General features: G+C 40.6%; 1 protein-coding gene across 1 annotated transcript; it reads left to right on the plus strand.

Moving 5' to 3' along the window:
* The first annotated feature begins 3,937 nt into the window (after positions 1–3,937).
* On the plus strand, positions 3,938–13,092 carry GDF10 (growth differentiation factor 10). Its single transcript, XM_059477329.1, has 3 exons — positions 3,938–4,235; positions 7,750–8,657; positions 12,901–13,092. The coding sequence occupies exons 1-3, from the start codon at positions 3,938–3,940 to the stop codon at positions 13,090–13,092; spliced, it is 1,398 nt and encodes a 465-aa protein (XP_059333312.1).
* Positions 13,093–16,924: the final 3,832 nt, after the last annotated feature.

The raw sequence follows: 16,924 nt of genomic DNA on the forward strand, positions 1-16,924 counted from the left end.
TTGCTACTTCTGAAAATACCAGCTGATACCTTTGCACTTGGTAACCTATGCATGGAGAAAATCCTCCCACAGAGGCTGTGACTTCTGGGTAGCAACAGAATGGGAAATGCTTGTCTGATAATTGTCCATACCATCCTCATTACAAGCATAAATGGTGGACCTCAAGATAGATACATGTGTCTTTGGTTCCTGAAACCTGTCAAAAATACATGTTCTGAAAGTCTTCCAATATGGAAGAAAAAATCCTGGACGGTCAGTGAGGTAAAACCAGAAAAGCAACAGATACAACATTTCCACTGCTGATGGGGATAAGCAATTATTAATGCACCAATGCTTGGTACAAGCCAATTGTATAAAGAGAAACTGAAACTAACCCCAGAACTGCAAAATGCTAATCCTGAGGCTGAACAGTGCTACCACTGCCAGTGGAACTGGAATGGGAAGGGGCTCTCTACTTCACACAACCACCCTCAGGGAGTGAAATCCTCCTCCGCACATCTAGCAAATGATTAGAGATTTCTGGTAGCCAATGAAAACCCGCAGACACCACTAGACCACAGAGCATATGAGCAATTTTGGACATCTGCCATAGGGTGGGACAAATTACACTTCATCTGTGCACCCTAATTCCTTAGTTTCTCTAATGATGATCATTGCAGTGTGGTGGGATGAGAATAGAGGTAATTTTTGCTTCTTAGCAAGATAGACAAAATAAACTTTTGTCACTAAGGATGAAGGATGGGGAGACTGTCAGGGGGAAAGTTTATTCTTGTGACAGACTGGAGTATGTGAGATCGTGGATCCAGAATGGAAATCCAAGGTGAGAGGTTGTTCTTGAGCTGATGGGATGGACTGAGAGAACTAGAGGTGCTTCTTAAGAGGAAAATCTTTCCCTGCCAACAATAGGCCAAGCTTTCCCTGCCTGATATACCAAACTCTTCTCTCAGCATTAAAACCCTTCCAGAACTCTGGATCAACTCTGAGCATTCTGCTTCCTCTAATACCTAAACACCACTTTGTTCTTTCTGTGGTATTAAAATAATTTCACTATTGTTTAGGAAAACTGAACTAAAGGCAAAAGCCCATTTTACTGACCATACATCACTGACCATATAACATCCTTGCCACACTGTGATTTTGGAAGGAATGTGAAAAGGCTTTGTAAAGTTCTGCCACCAAATTCTATGAGAACCTGCAGACCACTGCATTTCACACAGCTAACTTCTAATTAATAAGTTATATAGTTAAGGAATGGTCCTAGCTAATTGTGTAGCATTACACATAGCGAGGGATTTTTCTGAGTGAAAAATGAATGAGCTGCCCTACAATAAGTAGTAGCCGGAAATTTGGACTGAAGCACAAATTCAATAATAATTTATGTTTCATTAACTTCCCTGGAGTTTTAAGCTTTATTATCACTGCTACTGACTTTATTATTAAAAATAAAAGAGTCAGGCAAAATTATTTTAATATACATAGATATAATCCTAAAGGGAGTTGATAATTTATTTTACCATAGAACAAGAAGAATAGATACTACTCCGTGTGCTCTATATCCCCTTTTGTATATTTCCTGTGTATTTCCTACAACAAAATACCACCACAGATCACAATAGTTCCTTTGTGAAGATATCACTAATTCCATAAGAAAACATTATTTGGTTTCTTTTTCACATATAAGCTGTTATTAAAGGTATGTAACACTATTTATATCACAATTATTTTAGCAGGAAACTTAGATCTGCAGTTTAAAATCTTGAATGCACTGTTCTAACTATAAGGAGACTTTCTCCAAGTCCTGGATTGCAAAGCTTTGACTTAAGCTATTTAAGAAGGGAAGAAGAAAAGAAAAAAGAAAAAGAAAAAAGAAAAAAGACTCTACTTGGCAAGAGCTTTAATTAGCAGAAATTTCCACGCTAGGAATATTATTCTGCATGAGCAGAAATTGCATAGCTCTTGCCTCTAGATGCCTTAGAGATGCCATTGATTGGCCATATTCAGAACAGGGGAATTATGTGACCCAGTGCTAATTTGAATTCCTTTACCAAACACATTTTTATTTCATCATCTCAGCTGCATAAAAGAGTCAAAGTACCAGAGCTTTAAAGACTTTGAATTCCTGCTGTTCTGCAATAAAATAAGGCAAGAAATATTAGCCATCCCTGGTTGATTCTTCAATTCTTTCCCAACAATGTCAAAGTATCAGTGTCCTACAGGTTTTAGTGCAGGTTAAAGACTGATACAAAGTGTATGCCTGAATAGAAGTTTGGAGTGAGTTAAGGAGAGGGAGAACATTTTAATGGGACATTGGTCCAAAATAGCCCAGCTTGTTTCTACCTCCTGCTGCCTCTTCCTCCTTTTCACAGGACCTTGATTGTATAGAAACAGTACAGACAAAAACCACAAACAACAAAAGGTTCGCTCACACCCCCAGTGGAGGTCATGAGCATGCTACCATGGAGAAAAAAAAAAGCATCAAAGGGTAGTTTGGCTTACTTATAAGCAAAGATTAATTAATAGGAGGTTTGATACTTTAGCAATGTACATTTGGGCAAATTTGTATTTGCAAATTGTTTGTTTCACACATTCAAAGGGCACAGAGCAATGAGGCCTGGTGCTAATTTTAAAAATGAATCAAACCTTTCTTTGCTATGATCCAAAAACTACAAACTTGTGGTTCAGAGGCTTTCAATGGTATCTGCTCAGACTTGACACTCCAAGGTTAAGAGAGAAAAGCACAAAAGAGTTGTGTTATACACAGCAACAGTAGCTTTTCCCAACAATTTTTCAATTATTGCTTTGTATAATCTCCAAGAAAAGTAACTGTCTTGGCTACTAGAGATAAAGGTTTTAAAAAGAAGGCGGAAATTTAAAATTCCCTTAAAATATACCCCTCTCCTTACAGGTTGTCTTTAAAACTGCTATTCATTACACCAGCATTTACACCCGCTGGATGACTGTGATTCAGAACTACCTGTGTCACATGAAGAATAAGTGCAACACGCACCATTCACTTTGAAATCAACCCCCTCCGACCTAAGCCATGTAAATCCTTCAGAAATTCACACCAGTATTCTCCTCCTTCAAACCACACATAGAAACAGTCCAATGACGAAAGTTTACCCATGCACAGCCCCTTTAACCCCGACCATTTAAGTATCTGCTGGGAATTATCGGTGACCCTTGCTGCACTCCCGGCTAGCTCACACTGGCTCTTCCAGAGTACGGACCCACGGGGGCTTCTCTTTTCTCAGGGGTCCTTGAAATAAACACTATTCACAGCGTTGGCTTCACAAGACAGCACTGTCAGTTCTGCCAGCAAAACTGGGGAAAGGGGAAACAGCAACGACTCTTACACTTTCGGCACGTATATCACACCCTTCCCGTGTCATGCTGCCGCTGCCCCTGCCTCCCACTCACCCTTCCGTGCCCTCACCGCCGGCCCGCCCTGATTGCTATCTATCGCTTCTATCTTTCAGAAATTATTGTCCATCCCCCCCGCCTCCCGGCCGGCGCAAGCAGCCAAGGTGCCGTCCTGCCGCAGCGCCCCATGCCGCAGCGGCGGCGGTGACATGTGTCTCTCATCAGCAGCTGGCCGCTAATTAATTTAGGTCCTTTTCCCGCTACGCTGTAAGGAGCGGGGAAGCCCCACGTCGGAGAAAGGCAGCGTCCCCTCCCGCAGCCCCCCGCACCCGGAGCGCTGGAGCTGCCCCCGCTCCGCCGCCCCCGGCCCGCAGCTCCTCGCCCCCGGGCCCGGGGATTGGCCCGGCGGAGGCGGCATCAGCGGCGGGGGGGGGCCGCCCCCACCCTCCCTCCTCCTCCCTGGTCCCGCCGCCCCCTCGCCCCGGTGCGGCAGGGCCAACCGGGAGACCCAGACGCAGGCAGCGACCCAGCCGCCTCCGCTCCGCGCCCGGCCAGCCGCCCGCAGCATCCCCCGATGGCCGCCCGCCTGACCTGCTGCCTCCTGCTGTGGGCCCTGGGCCATGGGGGCTGCCGCTCGCCTGAGGGGGAGGGCGCCGGCAGCCCGCCCGCCTGCCCCGTCCAGCCGCCGGCCGGCCCGGCCTCGTCCGCCCCCGGCCGCGACCCCCGGCGCGGCTCTCCGCCGCCCCCTGGGCTGGGCAGCATCGCTCAGGACATGGTAGCTGTCCACATGCTTAAGCTCTACGAGAAGTACAACCGGGAAGGGAGCCGGCCCGGCGACGGCAACACGGTCCGCAGCTTCAAAGCCAGGCCGGGTAAGACGGGCCGGGCGCGGGGGACACCGCCGGAGCCCCCTCGCTCCTCTTTCGCTTTAAAGTGACGGGTTTGCGTCGAGGTTGTCACTAACTGCGGGCGGTGTCGCTCTGGGTGAATGCTGGGGCTCCCTTGCTACCTGCAAGGACGGACAGGGTGTCGCCCCTCGCTTTGCGAGGCTTCCCACCTTCCCTGGCTCCCTTCCCTTCCCGGAGAGCACCTCCCCTGGGAAAGTCTCCGTTGCTGTGGATGCAAACCAGCGGCAAAAGAAGCGCCGTTCCCAGCGCACATCGCACTGGGCCGAAAGATCTGCTCAGAAATACTCGGAGCATAAGCCTCGTAGCGAGTGCTCCAGGCACTGGTCCTCTCCCCGGCTCCTCGGGCAGCCTCAGAAGTTCCTGCTAGGAAGAGTGCCGCCTACAGGACCGCCGAAAATTGCTCGGCATCTTAAATTCCTTGCGCTGCCTAAGCCTGACAAGACAGATACCTGACGTCGCTCTCCCCCGTTTTACTTGGCTTGATTATAAGGGTGGAGAAACATACATATTGTTTCTCCTTCCTACACTTTCATTACTAGACTTTCATTATCCCAATATCACGTCAAATAATAAAAAGGATGTTTGCCTAGTTGATAGTCCATGCATTTGTTATCCTTTGCCAAGGAAACGCAAACTCTTTTCTGGAAAACATCTTCCTTCTTTGGTTGACACTTACAGACTGTAACTAAGATCTTAGTTCTTAAAATAAGAACTGCATGAGTTTCCAGAATCTAGCTGTTACTACTTTGTCAGAAGCATTCATTATTCTATTTAGACAAGTCAGATGGATTGAAACTCACAAAAGCAAATTTTGCATTAATCTATTTCTCCTCCACTTAAGTCTATTGCACATAGAGTACAATGCAGCATACAGTGGTTTAGGGAATGCTTACTATAATATTGCACAATAATTAATGTTCTCTTGTTCACCTCAACTTAATTTCTATCCTATGTCAACTGTAGTACCAAAAAGCAATCATATTCAAGAAGGCGGAAACTCCAGGGAAGAGTAAGCTGCTAATGAAAATGTCTAAAAATCAAAGAGTTATTATGTAAAGCAATTGCAGACACTTAGGAGAAAAATAAATTTTCATGCTCCAGATCATTATTAGTTGCTATAGTAGGGGTTAGGAAGGAGCTTCCACTGTGGATGGTTTTCCATGACCTCCTGTTAACACTTAAGTTTTTCTGTGAACTGAGCAGCTAATACTGGGTGTCACCCAAATAAGGCCCTGGACTACAAGAGGGATTTGGGGACAAGGCAATAATTGCACTATATTCTTTTTCTTAATTTTTCAAATAATCTGATGCACACACTACTTGCATCAAAGTAGTCTAAGCTGTAATTCTGTTTTAAAAAACTAAAATATCAGCATTTTCTACCCACAGGTAGACTGTGCTGACCAAATACAAATCAATATTATTTCGCTCATTTGTCTGATCGTGCAAGCAAGGCAGAAGCCCAAAGTTGCCTTCCCTTCTGAAACCCTGAGACAGTGGTGTTTGAAAAGTCTTTGTCCCAACAATGCTTGTGCTTCACAGCAGTAACTACAGAGCTGATGGTGCATTTTACTACTAAAAGAAATATTTAAAAATTCAACTGTACACAACCCAGGTAGAGAGAGCCAGTAGATAGACGTCTTCTTAGAAGCATATGCCTTCTGAAATGAACATGCAATAATAAAGCCTCGTGTTCTACAGGAAGTATTATAATTACTCTCTTCCTTGGCCTGAGAAATCATATATTAGCCTTGTGAAATTTCTGTGCTTCAAAGACTTGAATAAAATCTAAACCCTTAAGTTTTTTCATAGTATGAGCACCTATACATATGACTAGTGTTGCCTAAAAGCTTGCAAATAGGAGTCCTGTCCTGCCTGAACTGACAGAACCAAATAGGCTGTTATCACATCAGTGCAAGCTGTTCCACTTCACTGTACCAGGAGCAAAATATAGATGGTGTAGATGGAAACTGCATTTGAACATTTGAACTTGAGCATTTGTACTCCAAAATTGCCTATGTGGATTTGATCATCCTAATCTACTGTTCTTTTAGTCCAAATCATGGCTCTATGCAGCCCTAACCGGGAGACAGCAACCACCAATTTAGTAAGGTGTAGCATTATTCATTTCCTTCTTTGTAATGAAACTGTTTTAAAGAAAGAATGTTCCAACAGGTGGCAGTTAAGAGTACTGCCTTTCTGTTGTTGCCAAAATTTCTGTGGCTCATCATCTGTAGTGCATCGAAAAACAAAACTAAATGTTTCTGGGAAGCCTGGCTGTTGCATTTGTTGGGTTTTGTTTGGTTTGGGATGGTTTTTTACTTCCTTCTGCCAGAGAATTTTCAGGTATGTCAAACAGGGCTGCCAAAGGGTTGGTCCACTTGGTTTAATTAAAGTTGCAAATTTACAGACTGTAATCCTTTGATGCACCACTAAGTAGTGGTGTGAGCTTGGGAGAACAGGAATCACTTCTTGGTTCTGCTACCACCTTCCTACATACTGTTGAGCTAGTGAAAAACAAAGGCAACTTTTCACAATGATAGACTATTAAGGCATCATCTTTTTATGTTGGGATGGGGTTATATTTTAACACACTAAGAGCAGTTTCTACTGTTTAAATAAACATGGTATGAGCAGTTATCAGTGTAAAATTGCTTGTCTTACTGTAAATGAGAGTAAACATGTAAGCTGAGCACAAACTGTTCAACTAGCTAAAAAGAAGCTGTTTCAAATGGAGTTTGAATTCTAAGAGTCAGCTCCTGTTCAATAGCATTTGTCACTAACTTCACGCAGATCTCAACACAAGCCTTAGAAACCAAGTGTGTTTTAGAGTGCTTTAAACAAAGCTCCTACACGATGTGTACTGGAAAGGAGGATTGCTCAGAGGAGTAATGACCCCCAAAATGTGTCACACTGCTTAATGCCAGGCCCCTTACGAAATGTCTCATGTGCACTACTTACAGATGATGAGCTGTTGCCCACAGAGTTGGGACCCAGACATCTTTCAGGAGTCTGCAGTCAGCTTTAGATTAGATAATCTTGAATATTAACTGTAAACCTGGTTTCTGCTAGTACTGGTTTCAGCAAGATATTTCTCTGAGCCCTGCTGCAGGTGAATTTGACAGCTTCTCTGAGCCTTTGTTATGAATGAAATCAATCAAGGATTGCTTTTCTTGTCTGCCTAGAATGAAAGGCAGTCTGCAACTAAAAATCTCTGGGAAGAATTTTATCCCTCATGTGTACAAAAGATGCCCAATGTGTGGACACTCTCAATGCTATTGTAATATTGTTATTAAATAGCTAAGTTGTTTTCCTCCTCTTATTCACCATAGTTCTAAGCTGAAGTGGCAAGCTCACTATACTAAATTATTTGATGTAAGTGAAAAGCAAAATTTGTTAATTCACTTAAATGGAAATAAGATTTGACTGCCGTTTTTGGTCTCATATATACATCCATGTTTTCCTTGCTCTCTTACAGAATTCTTGGCCCAGAAGCCCTTGTACTGCTTCAATCTGACATCCATGCAGGATTCAGAAATGATCCTTGCTGCCACTTTTCACTTCTATGCTGACAAACACCCTCGGCACCGGGAGGTGTTTTGTAAACGGTCCAAGAACTCATCCTGCCGCCTCCTTCACCTGCCTCCACTCCTACGGCTCAACCTGATGTTCCAAAGCATTCACCAGAATTCTGCCTATGGACTGGTGAAAGGGAACATCACTGTGCTTCTTCAAAGGCGAGGGGCTTGGCACGCAAAGGACATTTCACACATTGTAAAAGAATCAAAACGAGTTGGAGAGCTCATTCTCTGTGCTGAGCTTGATTCTGGGGAGAAGCACCAGGGCTTCCCCGAGCAAGTTGCCAGCCATTTACCTTACATACTAGTTTATGCCAATGATCTTGCAATCTCTGAACCTAACAGTGTGGCAGGCACCCTACAGCGTTATGATCCATTCCCTCCCAATGACGGGGACCCAAATCTGTCCCCTAATGCTTCTACTGACACTCGAGTTAGGAGGGATACGTACCTCGCCAGCTCTATTCAGAACAATGAGTTGCCAGAAGTAGATTATAGCAACAATAAATACAACAAACATGACATATGGGAGAATGCCTACAGATCCTTGAAACCAAAAGCCTCACGCAAAGATCGAAGGAGAAAAGGGCAAGAAAATACAGAAACACTTAAAAAGTCTCAGGTGCTAAATTTTGATGAGAAAACGATGAAGAAAGCAAGGCGAAAACAATGGAATGAGCCAAGGATTTGTTCAAGAAGATACATGAAAGTTGACTTTGCTGATATTGGCTGGAATGAATGGATCATATCTCCCAAATCATTTGATGCTTACTACTGTTCAGGTGCATGTGAATTTCCAATGCCCAAGGTAGTATGCCTTTTTATTCTTGTTAGCTTGTAAACAGTAGGCCTACTGCTCTGCTTATCCAAGTACTTCTTTAATTGGAATTTCCTTTAGATTTTTACCTTTTTTCATTGTGTTTTGTTGCCTTGACCTGAAGAATTTAAACAATATTTTTTCCATCAACTTAACCATCAGAGTACAAAAAGATTGCCACTTCCCTTCAAATGCAATCTGAAGAGTAGGAAAAAACCTTCAGGTTCATCTTATCATTTCTCATCTTACATCTTGAAACCATAGCATAAAGACTTTTGTAGCTTATGAAAATATGGTTATACACACTAAATCATCCAAATACTTTATCGTAGTGACAGAAGTATGAAATATTATATGCTAATATTAAAACAAGCTACTCTATCAGCATATTTCTGGATTCCACTTGTAACACTTCAAAAGAAAAATAAAGAGTAGTTACACTGAAGTATTTTTAACTTTAGGAAACTGCTTGTCATTTTTGAAAACAATAATACTGTTTAAGATTATATTTGTGTATCTAAATTCTAAAAATGTTAGATAATCCTTCCGGAACAAAAATGTTGATTTACCTTATGTCTCTAGAAGTGCCACAAAATTGGCTCTAGCACTCTAAAGTAAGCGTACTGAATTCCTCCTATAGAAGCAGTGTGAAATTTGCCAGTGGAGAGGGTAAACATTTCTCTCACTCCCACTCTGCTCTATGGCAAGAAGTAGAAAGGCTGGTAATCCTATGCTGGACAAGAACTTTTAGGATTTTATAAGGCTTTCAAGTAAAGGTAGAGGGGATGATCTGAAGTGCTGCATAACCTGCATATTTAGAAACTGTAATTATTTTGCAATTCTGCCTACAAATGGCCTGATTATTTGTTCGACTGACATTTTTGTATGTGGTCATTTGGCACATAAACAAAGAATAGTGATGTACAGCACAGAATTTCAAGGCTCTGAGACAGGAATCTGCCCTACTTTACATCCAGGGAGATTGATGTATGTTTGTGTTGAAACAAGTAGTCTAATTCCAGGAAGAGTAGATATGTAGGCTAGTTTTAAGTCCAGGAAGAGTGGAAATCCAGATTTCATGGTAGGGTGTACAAATCAGACCACGTGTTCTTGTATAGCTGGCCAATGATGAGCCAGGTGTATATAAATCAACACATGATCTGGCAAAAATTAAAGCTTGCACAGACTCACATACAACTTTACTTTGTTGTTGTAACACAAATTGATCATGCAACAAAATCACCACTTAACTTACCCAGAACAAAAGACAGTCTGGGAATATGGGTCCTTTGCCATAGACTCACAGTCTAATCCACTATTCACACACAACAACATAAACCCAAGAAATAAAAAATCCCCAACCAAACAACAACTCCACCCTTCAAAAAAGATGCATTTAGCACGTCTGGCTTCTTGTGAGCAAAACGGCATTACACAAAAGCTGGTAGGGCCAAAAGAGAAAGGATCCGTTTCTAGCTTGAATAGTTAAATAAGCTTATATTGCTCCCTAACTTAATATCTTATCTAGAAATATAAGCAATTACTTGATATATTATAATTATTTCCTTTCACTAATATCTTGGTGCCCAAAAACCGAAATAAGGAAAAAAAAACAACTAAAAAAAAAACCCAAAACATCCACCCCCCCCAAAACAAAACCAAACACAAACACCAGAGAAACTAAATCATTCACATTCATTGATTGAGTTTGCTTTGAAAGAGGTCTACTACTTGTTAGCTTTGTATTTTAAACAGAGGAAAAAAAGAAGCAGATTGAAAGCTGTAGCTTTTTTTAACGACTGTTTCAAAAGGAAGAAAGAGAGGATGCCAGCATGGATGAAGATTCAGTTCAGAGCATGAGAATTGCTCTATATTACTGAGGAAAACATTTGTTCTTTCACATATGCTGTAAGTCAGCAGAGTACCAAAGGCCTGATTAAAGCTATTCATAAAGACTTGGTCTGCACAGTCAACCTATGATGGACAACAGACATCTTATTTCCAAAGTACCCTTTTAGAACTGTGGAGATAGAATTACATACCTGGCATGTTGGGTATCATCACATTGTAGGTTTAATTTTTTTTTCTTTAGTATCAGTACATCATTGTGCAGATCCACTTTAATAATTGCAAGTCTTGATTTAGATATATACTCAACAGCTAGGTACAAATAGGTACAAATCTTCTCATAGTAAGTTCATTTACTATTCCCTGAACTGTGAGGAGGGGCACTAGGTTATATGTATGGCTGGCTGCAGTGCTGCAGTCACCAAATAAATTCCAGTCCTGCATGTCATAGAACCTGGTGTGTTGTATATAACTTAGCAGCCATCATTTAAAACATTAGCACTTCCTCAGTGTCATTATTACTGGGCATTCAACTAATTATTTCAAGCTTTCTACTTTAGCACATGGGGACAAAATTAAATGTGAAGCCTAGCCCATGATCACTGAGCACTGATGCCAGGTTTCCAGAAGGGCTGGAAAAATTCAGAGCCTGGCTGGATGTGGGATGGGTGTGCTGTCTGGCTCTGCTGTGGATTTAGGGCTCAGGCAGCCAGAGTCCATACAGAGTACTGCTCTATCATAAGCATTTTCCTTTCTAAGCACTTTTCTGCATAGCATATCCACATTCAGGCATTTAAAACATAATTAGTGTTGTTGTCTTGGGAAACAGCTGCTCAGTCTAGATAGACTGTGTTCACATGTCTTTGTTCCTTGAAGATATTAGAGGCTGCACCGTGGGAGAAGATCCTTGTAGGATCTTCTTCAGGTTCATAGCCAGGAATCCTCTAAGTCAGTAACTGGCCATGAGGGCAGTGGTGGCTATAATGGGGGCAATAAATGCTGTTTCAGTAGCACATTGTGATCTGTGGCAGTTTTAAATAACAACATAAAATAACACAGGTGCTAGGAACAGTTCAGGAGGTTTTTAATAAAGGCTAAATTAAGAACTTAATTTTAGAAGCTCTGATTCTTTGAATTTCTATACTCTGCAGTTGCTTAAACACTCAAATCTCCTGTTTCTCTCTTGCAGTCCGCATATGCTGACATGACCAACATGTGTAGAAACTGATTTCTACTTCACACAGCAGCTGAGACCACCTCACTGCTGCTTGTCTGTGGACAGCTTTGAAATCTAAAGATGAAGGAGAGCAAGAGAGGGCAAGCTGTTGCTAATTATGCTAACATGCTAATTACAGAAAGGCGCTGTGCAGGATTGGTCACTTGTTGGGACTTGGCCATAGGGACACTGTCTTGAAGGGTCAAGGACAGATTTCATAGTTACTCCTTATAATGACTTCATTAAGGAAGATCTGAACGCCTTTGATTTGCTGATATATTACACTTAATGCAAATGCTTCAAAACTGAATTATCCTAAAAACACCTCCTTTGTTCTATCCATGGTCTGCATAATTTTTCATGTTGAAATGGAAAACCATGGTTTTTGTGGCTATAACCCCAAACAGGTTATAGATGTAAAGCTGCTGTGAATCCTCACTTCATATTTTTCCCAGCCTCCCAGCCTTTTTCCTTTTAAAAAAGCCTGGTGATGAAGGCAGAGGGACACAAAGACCACAGAGATATTAACTATTTGTCGTGCAATTATGATCAGAAAGGCCCTGTCAGGGGGCTTGATTATTCTGTACTCTCGCCTGTGTACACTACTTCTGGAGTGCTCTGCTCTTTGAAAAGAGAGTGATCACTCCAGGAAAAAGTAACTAATTTCAGGTTAGCATACATGAGAAAAAATTCTATTGGAACATAAGGATAGTTATTTTGGAAATACTTACTGTAGCAAATTTTCTAAGTCAGACAAGAGGTTAAGAAAACAAAATATAGCATCTAGCAACTGAGAACCATGCCCCAGTTTAGGCTTCTTCTTCTGCATGTCTGCCTCCAGCATGTAGCAGGTACATTCAGAGACATTTTTCTTCAGACCTCTGGCTGCTGGCTGTGCCACCAGTGCCCTCCTCTGGTATTTATGAAGGTAGCCTAAGGAACACCAAATATCTGTTGGATACATCCAGCTCAGGAAAGCTGGAAGTGTGAGGGACTGGCTCATGGCCCTGTAACTCAAACAATGAGGTATGTGCTTTATTGAGAAACAAAAAACTGCATAATTGTTGTGATTTTCCAAGTTCACATAGGAAACTGATTGCTTAAACCAAGTCCACCTAGGAAAGTAACTGCTTATAAGTGAAGATGTAACTGTTTCCTTCTCTGTTCTAGATTGTCCGGCCATCAAATCATGCTACAATTCAGAGCATCGTAAAAGCCGTAGGAATCATTCCTGGCATCCCAGAACCCTGCTGTGTTCCTGACAAAATGAGCTCACTCAGTGTCCTGTTCTTAGATGAGAACAAAAATGTTGTTTTAAAGGTGTATCCCAATATGTCAGTTGAAACTTGTGCCTGCCGATAAGTTCGTACAAACACACCTTTAGCGAGGCCTACAAATCCTGCCTGACTGCTCTGGGAAGTTGTAAAGGAGAAATGAATCCACTTGTGTTGATGAAGCAATGAAAGTCTCCAATTCCTCTACAGAAAGCACACGGAAAGACTAAAACAATGCACGTGTTTGCCTTGAAGGATGGTGTACTGTCATCATTTGTCTTTCATATCCATCTTCCAGGAATTCAGTACTTCAGATACCTTCCTAACCCACCTAGCCAAGATACCTGGTGTTTAGAAAGAAATTTAAGTGTAAAGTTTTCCATAATCAAAGGACTAAAATATGTTTTTATATGTTATTTTCTGACTATTTTATCTCTTCAGTTAACCAAGAAGATGGGAAGTGAACTTGCAAAGGCAGGCTTATTTTAGAATATCACTTTTGTACACAAATCAAAAGTTTTTGCCTAAAATACTCATACTCTTAATATGCATATTTATACTGAGAAATGCTGTAATAAAGGGCTTAAAATTTTCTTAAAAATATTTTCTTCAGGATGCAAGTATAGTTCACTGCATAAGTTTTCATATAAACATTGTGTTAATATAGTCATTTTTGGTTATCCTTCCTTAATATATAATTTGTTCTACAAAAGACATGTAATATCCTACAATTTTGGTTTGCTGGATAATTTCAGGTTGTTAAACATATTCTCTGAATAACACATACAGTATAGTAATATGTTGAAATACTAAAATAAAATAACCAAGATTTATATTTTTGTAAATTATTCTTTATATCCTCTAGATTGTTTCATGCTTTTAACAAAAGCTAATAAATTAAAGGTACAGTAGTATCTAAACATATTTGATTGTTTTTCTATAAACGCACTCTCCTACATTCTGTTAATTAGATGGAAACTTGTAAATACATGTTAAGCTTGTCATAATGCACTTCAATAGATTAAAGACAGAAGGAAATACCGCAATCATCCAGACCGACCTCCTGCATAGCACAGATCAAAGAACCTTGCTCAGCAGCTTCTGCACCATGCATTATGGAACTTCTGTTTCAAGCTTGGGAATATCTTTGAAAAACATGCATAATTTTGGCTTTAAAGATTTCATGTGATAGAATATCTCTACTGGACTACAAGTAGTTGTTCCAAAAGTTAGTGCTCTTTGTTCATATGCAGTGGCTTAATCCTAGACTGAATTTGATGAGCTTGAGCTTCAATTCAATGGATCTTACTGTAACCTATTTCATTAGATCCCTTTTATCTATTATCCAAAATACTTTCACTGTGTATTTTTAGTATAGAGAGTAGGGTCAAGTTACATTTTGGCTAAGATTTAAATAGATTGATTTCTTATTCTAAGCCTTAAAACAATTTCTCACAGCTCTCTTCTGAACTCCTTCCAGAACTTTCATTAACTTTCTTTTCAAACAATGAACATCAAAATGGGAAACATTTGGCAGTGATTCCATTGGAAGTCTTTATAGAAATAAAGTCTCTGCATCCCTCTAACTCCTACACAATCCCCTGTTGATACATTTATGGTGGCCTTTTAACTACAGCAGTCTTTTAAGAGCTGGTGTTCCCATGGTGGTGTCTGTCAATCCTCTGAGTGTTCTAGGACACACTTGCCACATACTTCATTTTCACTCACCTGCATAAGATAGCATAAAGAGACCAGGAGTGGAAGAAACACCTGAAGTTCCTAAGGGAGCACAAATTATGATATGGAGTGCTTCCTCCTCAAGAAACACTCTAACCTTAGGCACTACCTTGTTCTAGTAGGAGCTGCTTTTTTTAAGGGGAGGATACTAAACACACCTCTGATGAACAAATACCTGGAAGGCTCCTATCCTACTAAGGTTCTGGGTATCTTCTGCCACCAGTTTTCTGTGCTCAGGTGGTGCAGTTTCTCAGACAACAGGTGTGTAAATGTGGTACTTCCTGCTAACATACATAAAAGCAAGATTCAGCATGCATGGGAGGCTTTGCAAGGTTACTCTGATAGCAGTTCTTGCTGATTCTTCCTAGGAAGCTCTGACTAAGAAGTACAAATGGTGCCCTGTAGTGACTGCCAGTTATGCCTAAAAAAAGATCACTGATCAAGTTTGCAGTTCTTCTCCCAAAGTACTTTTTTACTTTGTAAATTACTACAGTAATTTACACTAGAACTGCTGGGAAAAAACCTTTGTATAGTGTCGCTTTTAGAGATCTCCCTTAAAAAATTTACAATCTTGTGGTTTTATAAATCATGAGAAACACAACTACAATTAATAGAGTAATGCTAACATATAAAGAAAAATTCAAAAGTTGTCAGGAAGTCATCATTCCTACAGAAAAGCCATAAGCATAACATTTTTCAAAGTATCTTAAATCCATGTTATTTCTGCTCTCTATGAAAATCTACCTTTTTATGTAGCTCTAGTCTTGCTCCCATTCATCACTATGAAAATCCTGACATATTAACTTAGTGTGCTTATATTCTCATCTGTAGCATTTTGTTTTCCTTAAGGAATACTTGCTATATCTTGAATTAGTCCTTGGATGAAAACATTATTTCCAAGATGTGCTGATGCAAGCTATTATGGCAAGAGATGCCACACTGTGATCTAAGGTCAATAGGACATAAGGAAAAATGCTACTGCTGCACTCAGAAGGACACTACAAAGCTCCAAGAGGTTAAGACTGCATTAAAAGTTCTGTTTGCAAAACTATATATTATACCTGTAAGTGTGATTGTTCTCAAAATATACCCTTGCTACATAAGTCATACACATCTCCTATTAGTAAAGGTTATTTCATTTGGAGTTTAGCTGTACTGGTCAATTCTTCAATGAAGCAAAAAGGCTTTCAACCACTTTTAGTGGTTTAAGTTACTCCTTTCTGGATCTTTGGAACTTGGATGTCCAATCTTCCTCTGGAAAGAGAAACTTTGCATTTAAAATGGCACAAATGCAGACAGCTGCTGCCAGAGGATGCTGATGTCTTGGTTCCTACAGATCTTTTTATTGCTTTGAACATCCTATGAACCATTCTGCTCAATGCTTAAGTTTATAGAGAAAGTTACTAGTGGTAAACACAGGTCAAGATAATTCCACTGACTAGCCCTAAAAGAAAATGGTATGAGTAAAGAGAAATAAAACATTAAAAGAGCTGATACTAGCCAGCAAAGTGTTAAAACCCATTTTTTTTAAAACAAATCCAATTTAATTCTTTCAGGCCACTGTTTGATTTCCAGAGGTAACAGCAACAGCTACAATGTACCTAGGTTTTTGTGCAGTATTCAATTCACTTGCCAAGGCTGCATAATTCAAATAAACCACCGGACAATATTAATGTGTTTGTGTATCACATTAATTTAAAAATGTCTCACTGCCAAACCTCAAAGAACAGCTTCAAAAGGTATTTCCACTGAGTTAAACTGTTCATTGTAAAGTTTCTGCAAAGCTGACACTTGGCCTGACAGTATTTGACACCTTTTTGTATGAACTTAGAGTCTGTATATAGCAACCCCCAAAGTATTTGCAGGAGGAGAGAGGTGTTTATACAGATCATTTGATCTAGCTGCACTCTATGTAATTAAAATTAATTTTAAAGTAGACAGATACAGAACTTCAGGTACCTAGTCACAAGGAATGGAGGGGCTCCTACTGAGTGTAAGACTGCACCCTTGAAAGTCACAACCCTTAAAAATTGTGTGGCTGTATTGGATTTGTGATGCAGTTTGAGCACCCAGCATGATGCTATGTAATGGCAGCCAGTGAAAGCTTTGGAAAGATACACACTGGAGCAGTGAACCACATAAACAAAGGATATGTGATTTCTGCCACTAGAAAACTAAATATA

This window comes from Ammospiza nelsoni, chromosome 8 (assembly GCF_027579445.1).
Source record: "Ammospiza nelsoni isolate bAmmNel1 chromosome 8, bAmmNel1.pri, whole genome shotgun sequence".
Classification (NCBI taxonomy): domain Eukaryota; kingdom Metazoa; phylum Chordata; class Aves; order Passeriformes; family Passerellidae; genus Ammospiza; species Ammospiza nelsoni.

Coding starts and splice junctions, on each gene's coding strand:
- GDF10 (XM_059477329.1), top strand. CDS start 3,938: ATGGCCGCCCGCCTGACCTGCTGCCTCCTGCTGTGGGCCCTGGGCCAT. Junction 4,236..7,749: donor CAGCTTCAAAGCCAGGCCGG/GTAAGACGGGCC, acceptor GCTCTCTTACAG/AATTCTTGGCCCAGAAGCCC. Junction 8,658..12,900: donor GTGAATTTCCAATGCCCAAG/GTAGTATGCCTT, acceptor TCTCTGTTCTAG/ATTGTCCGGCCATCAAATCA.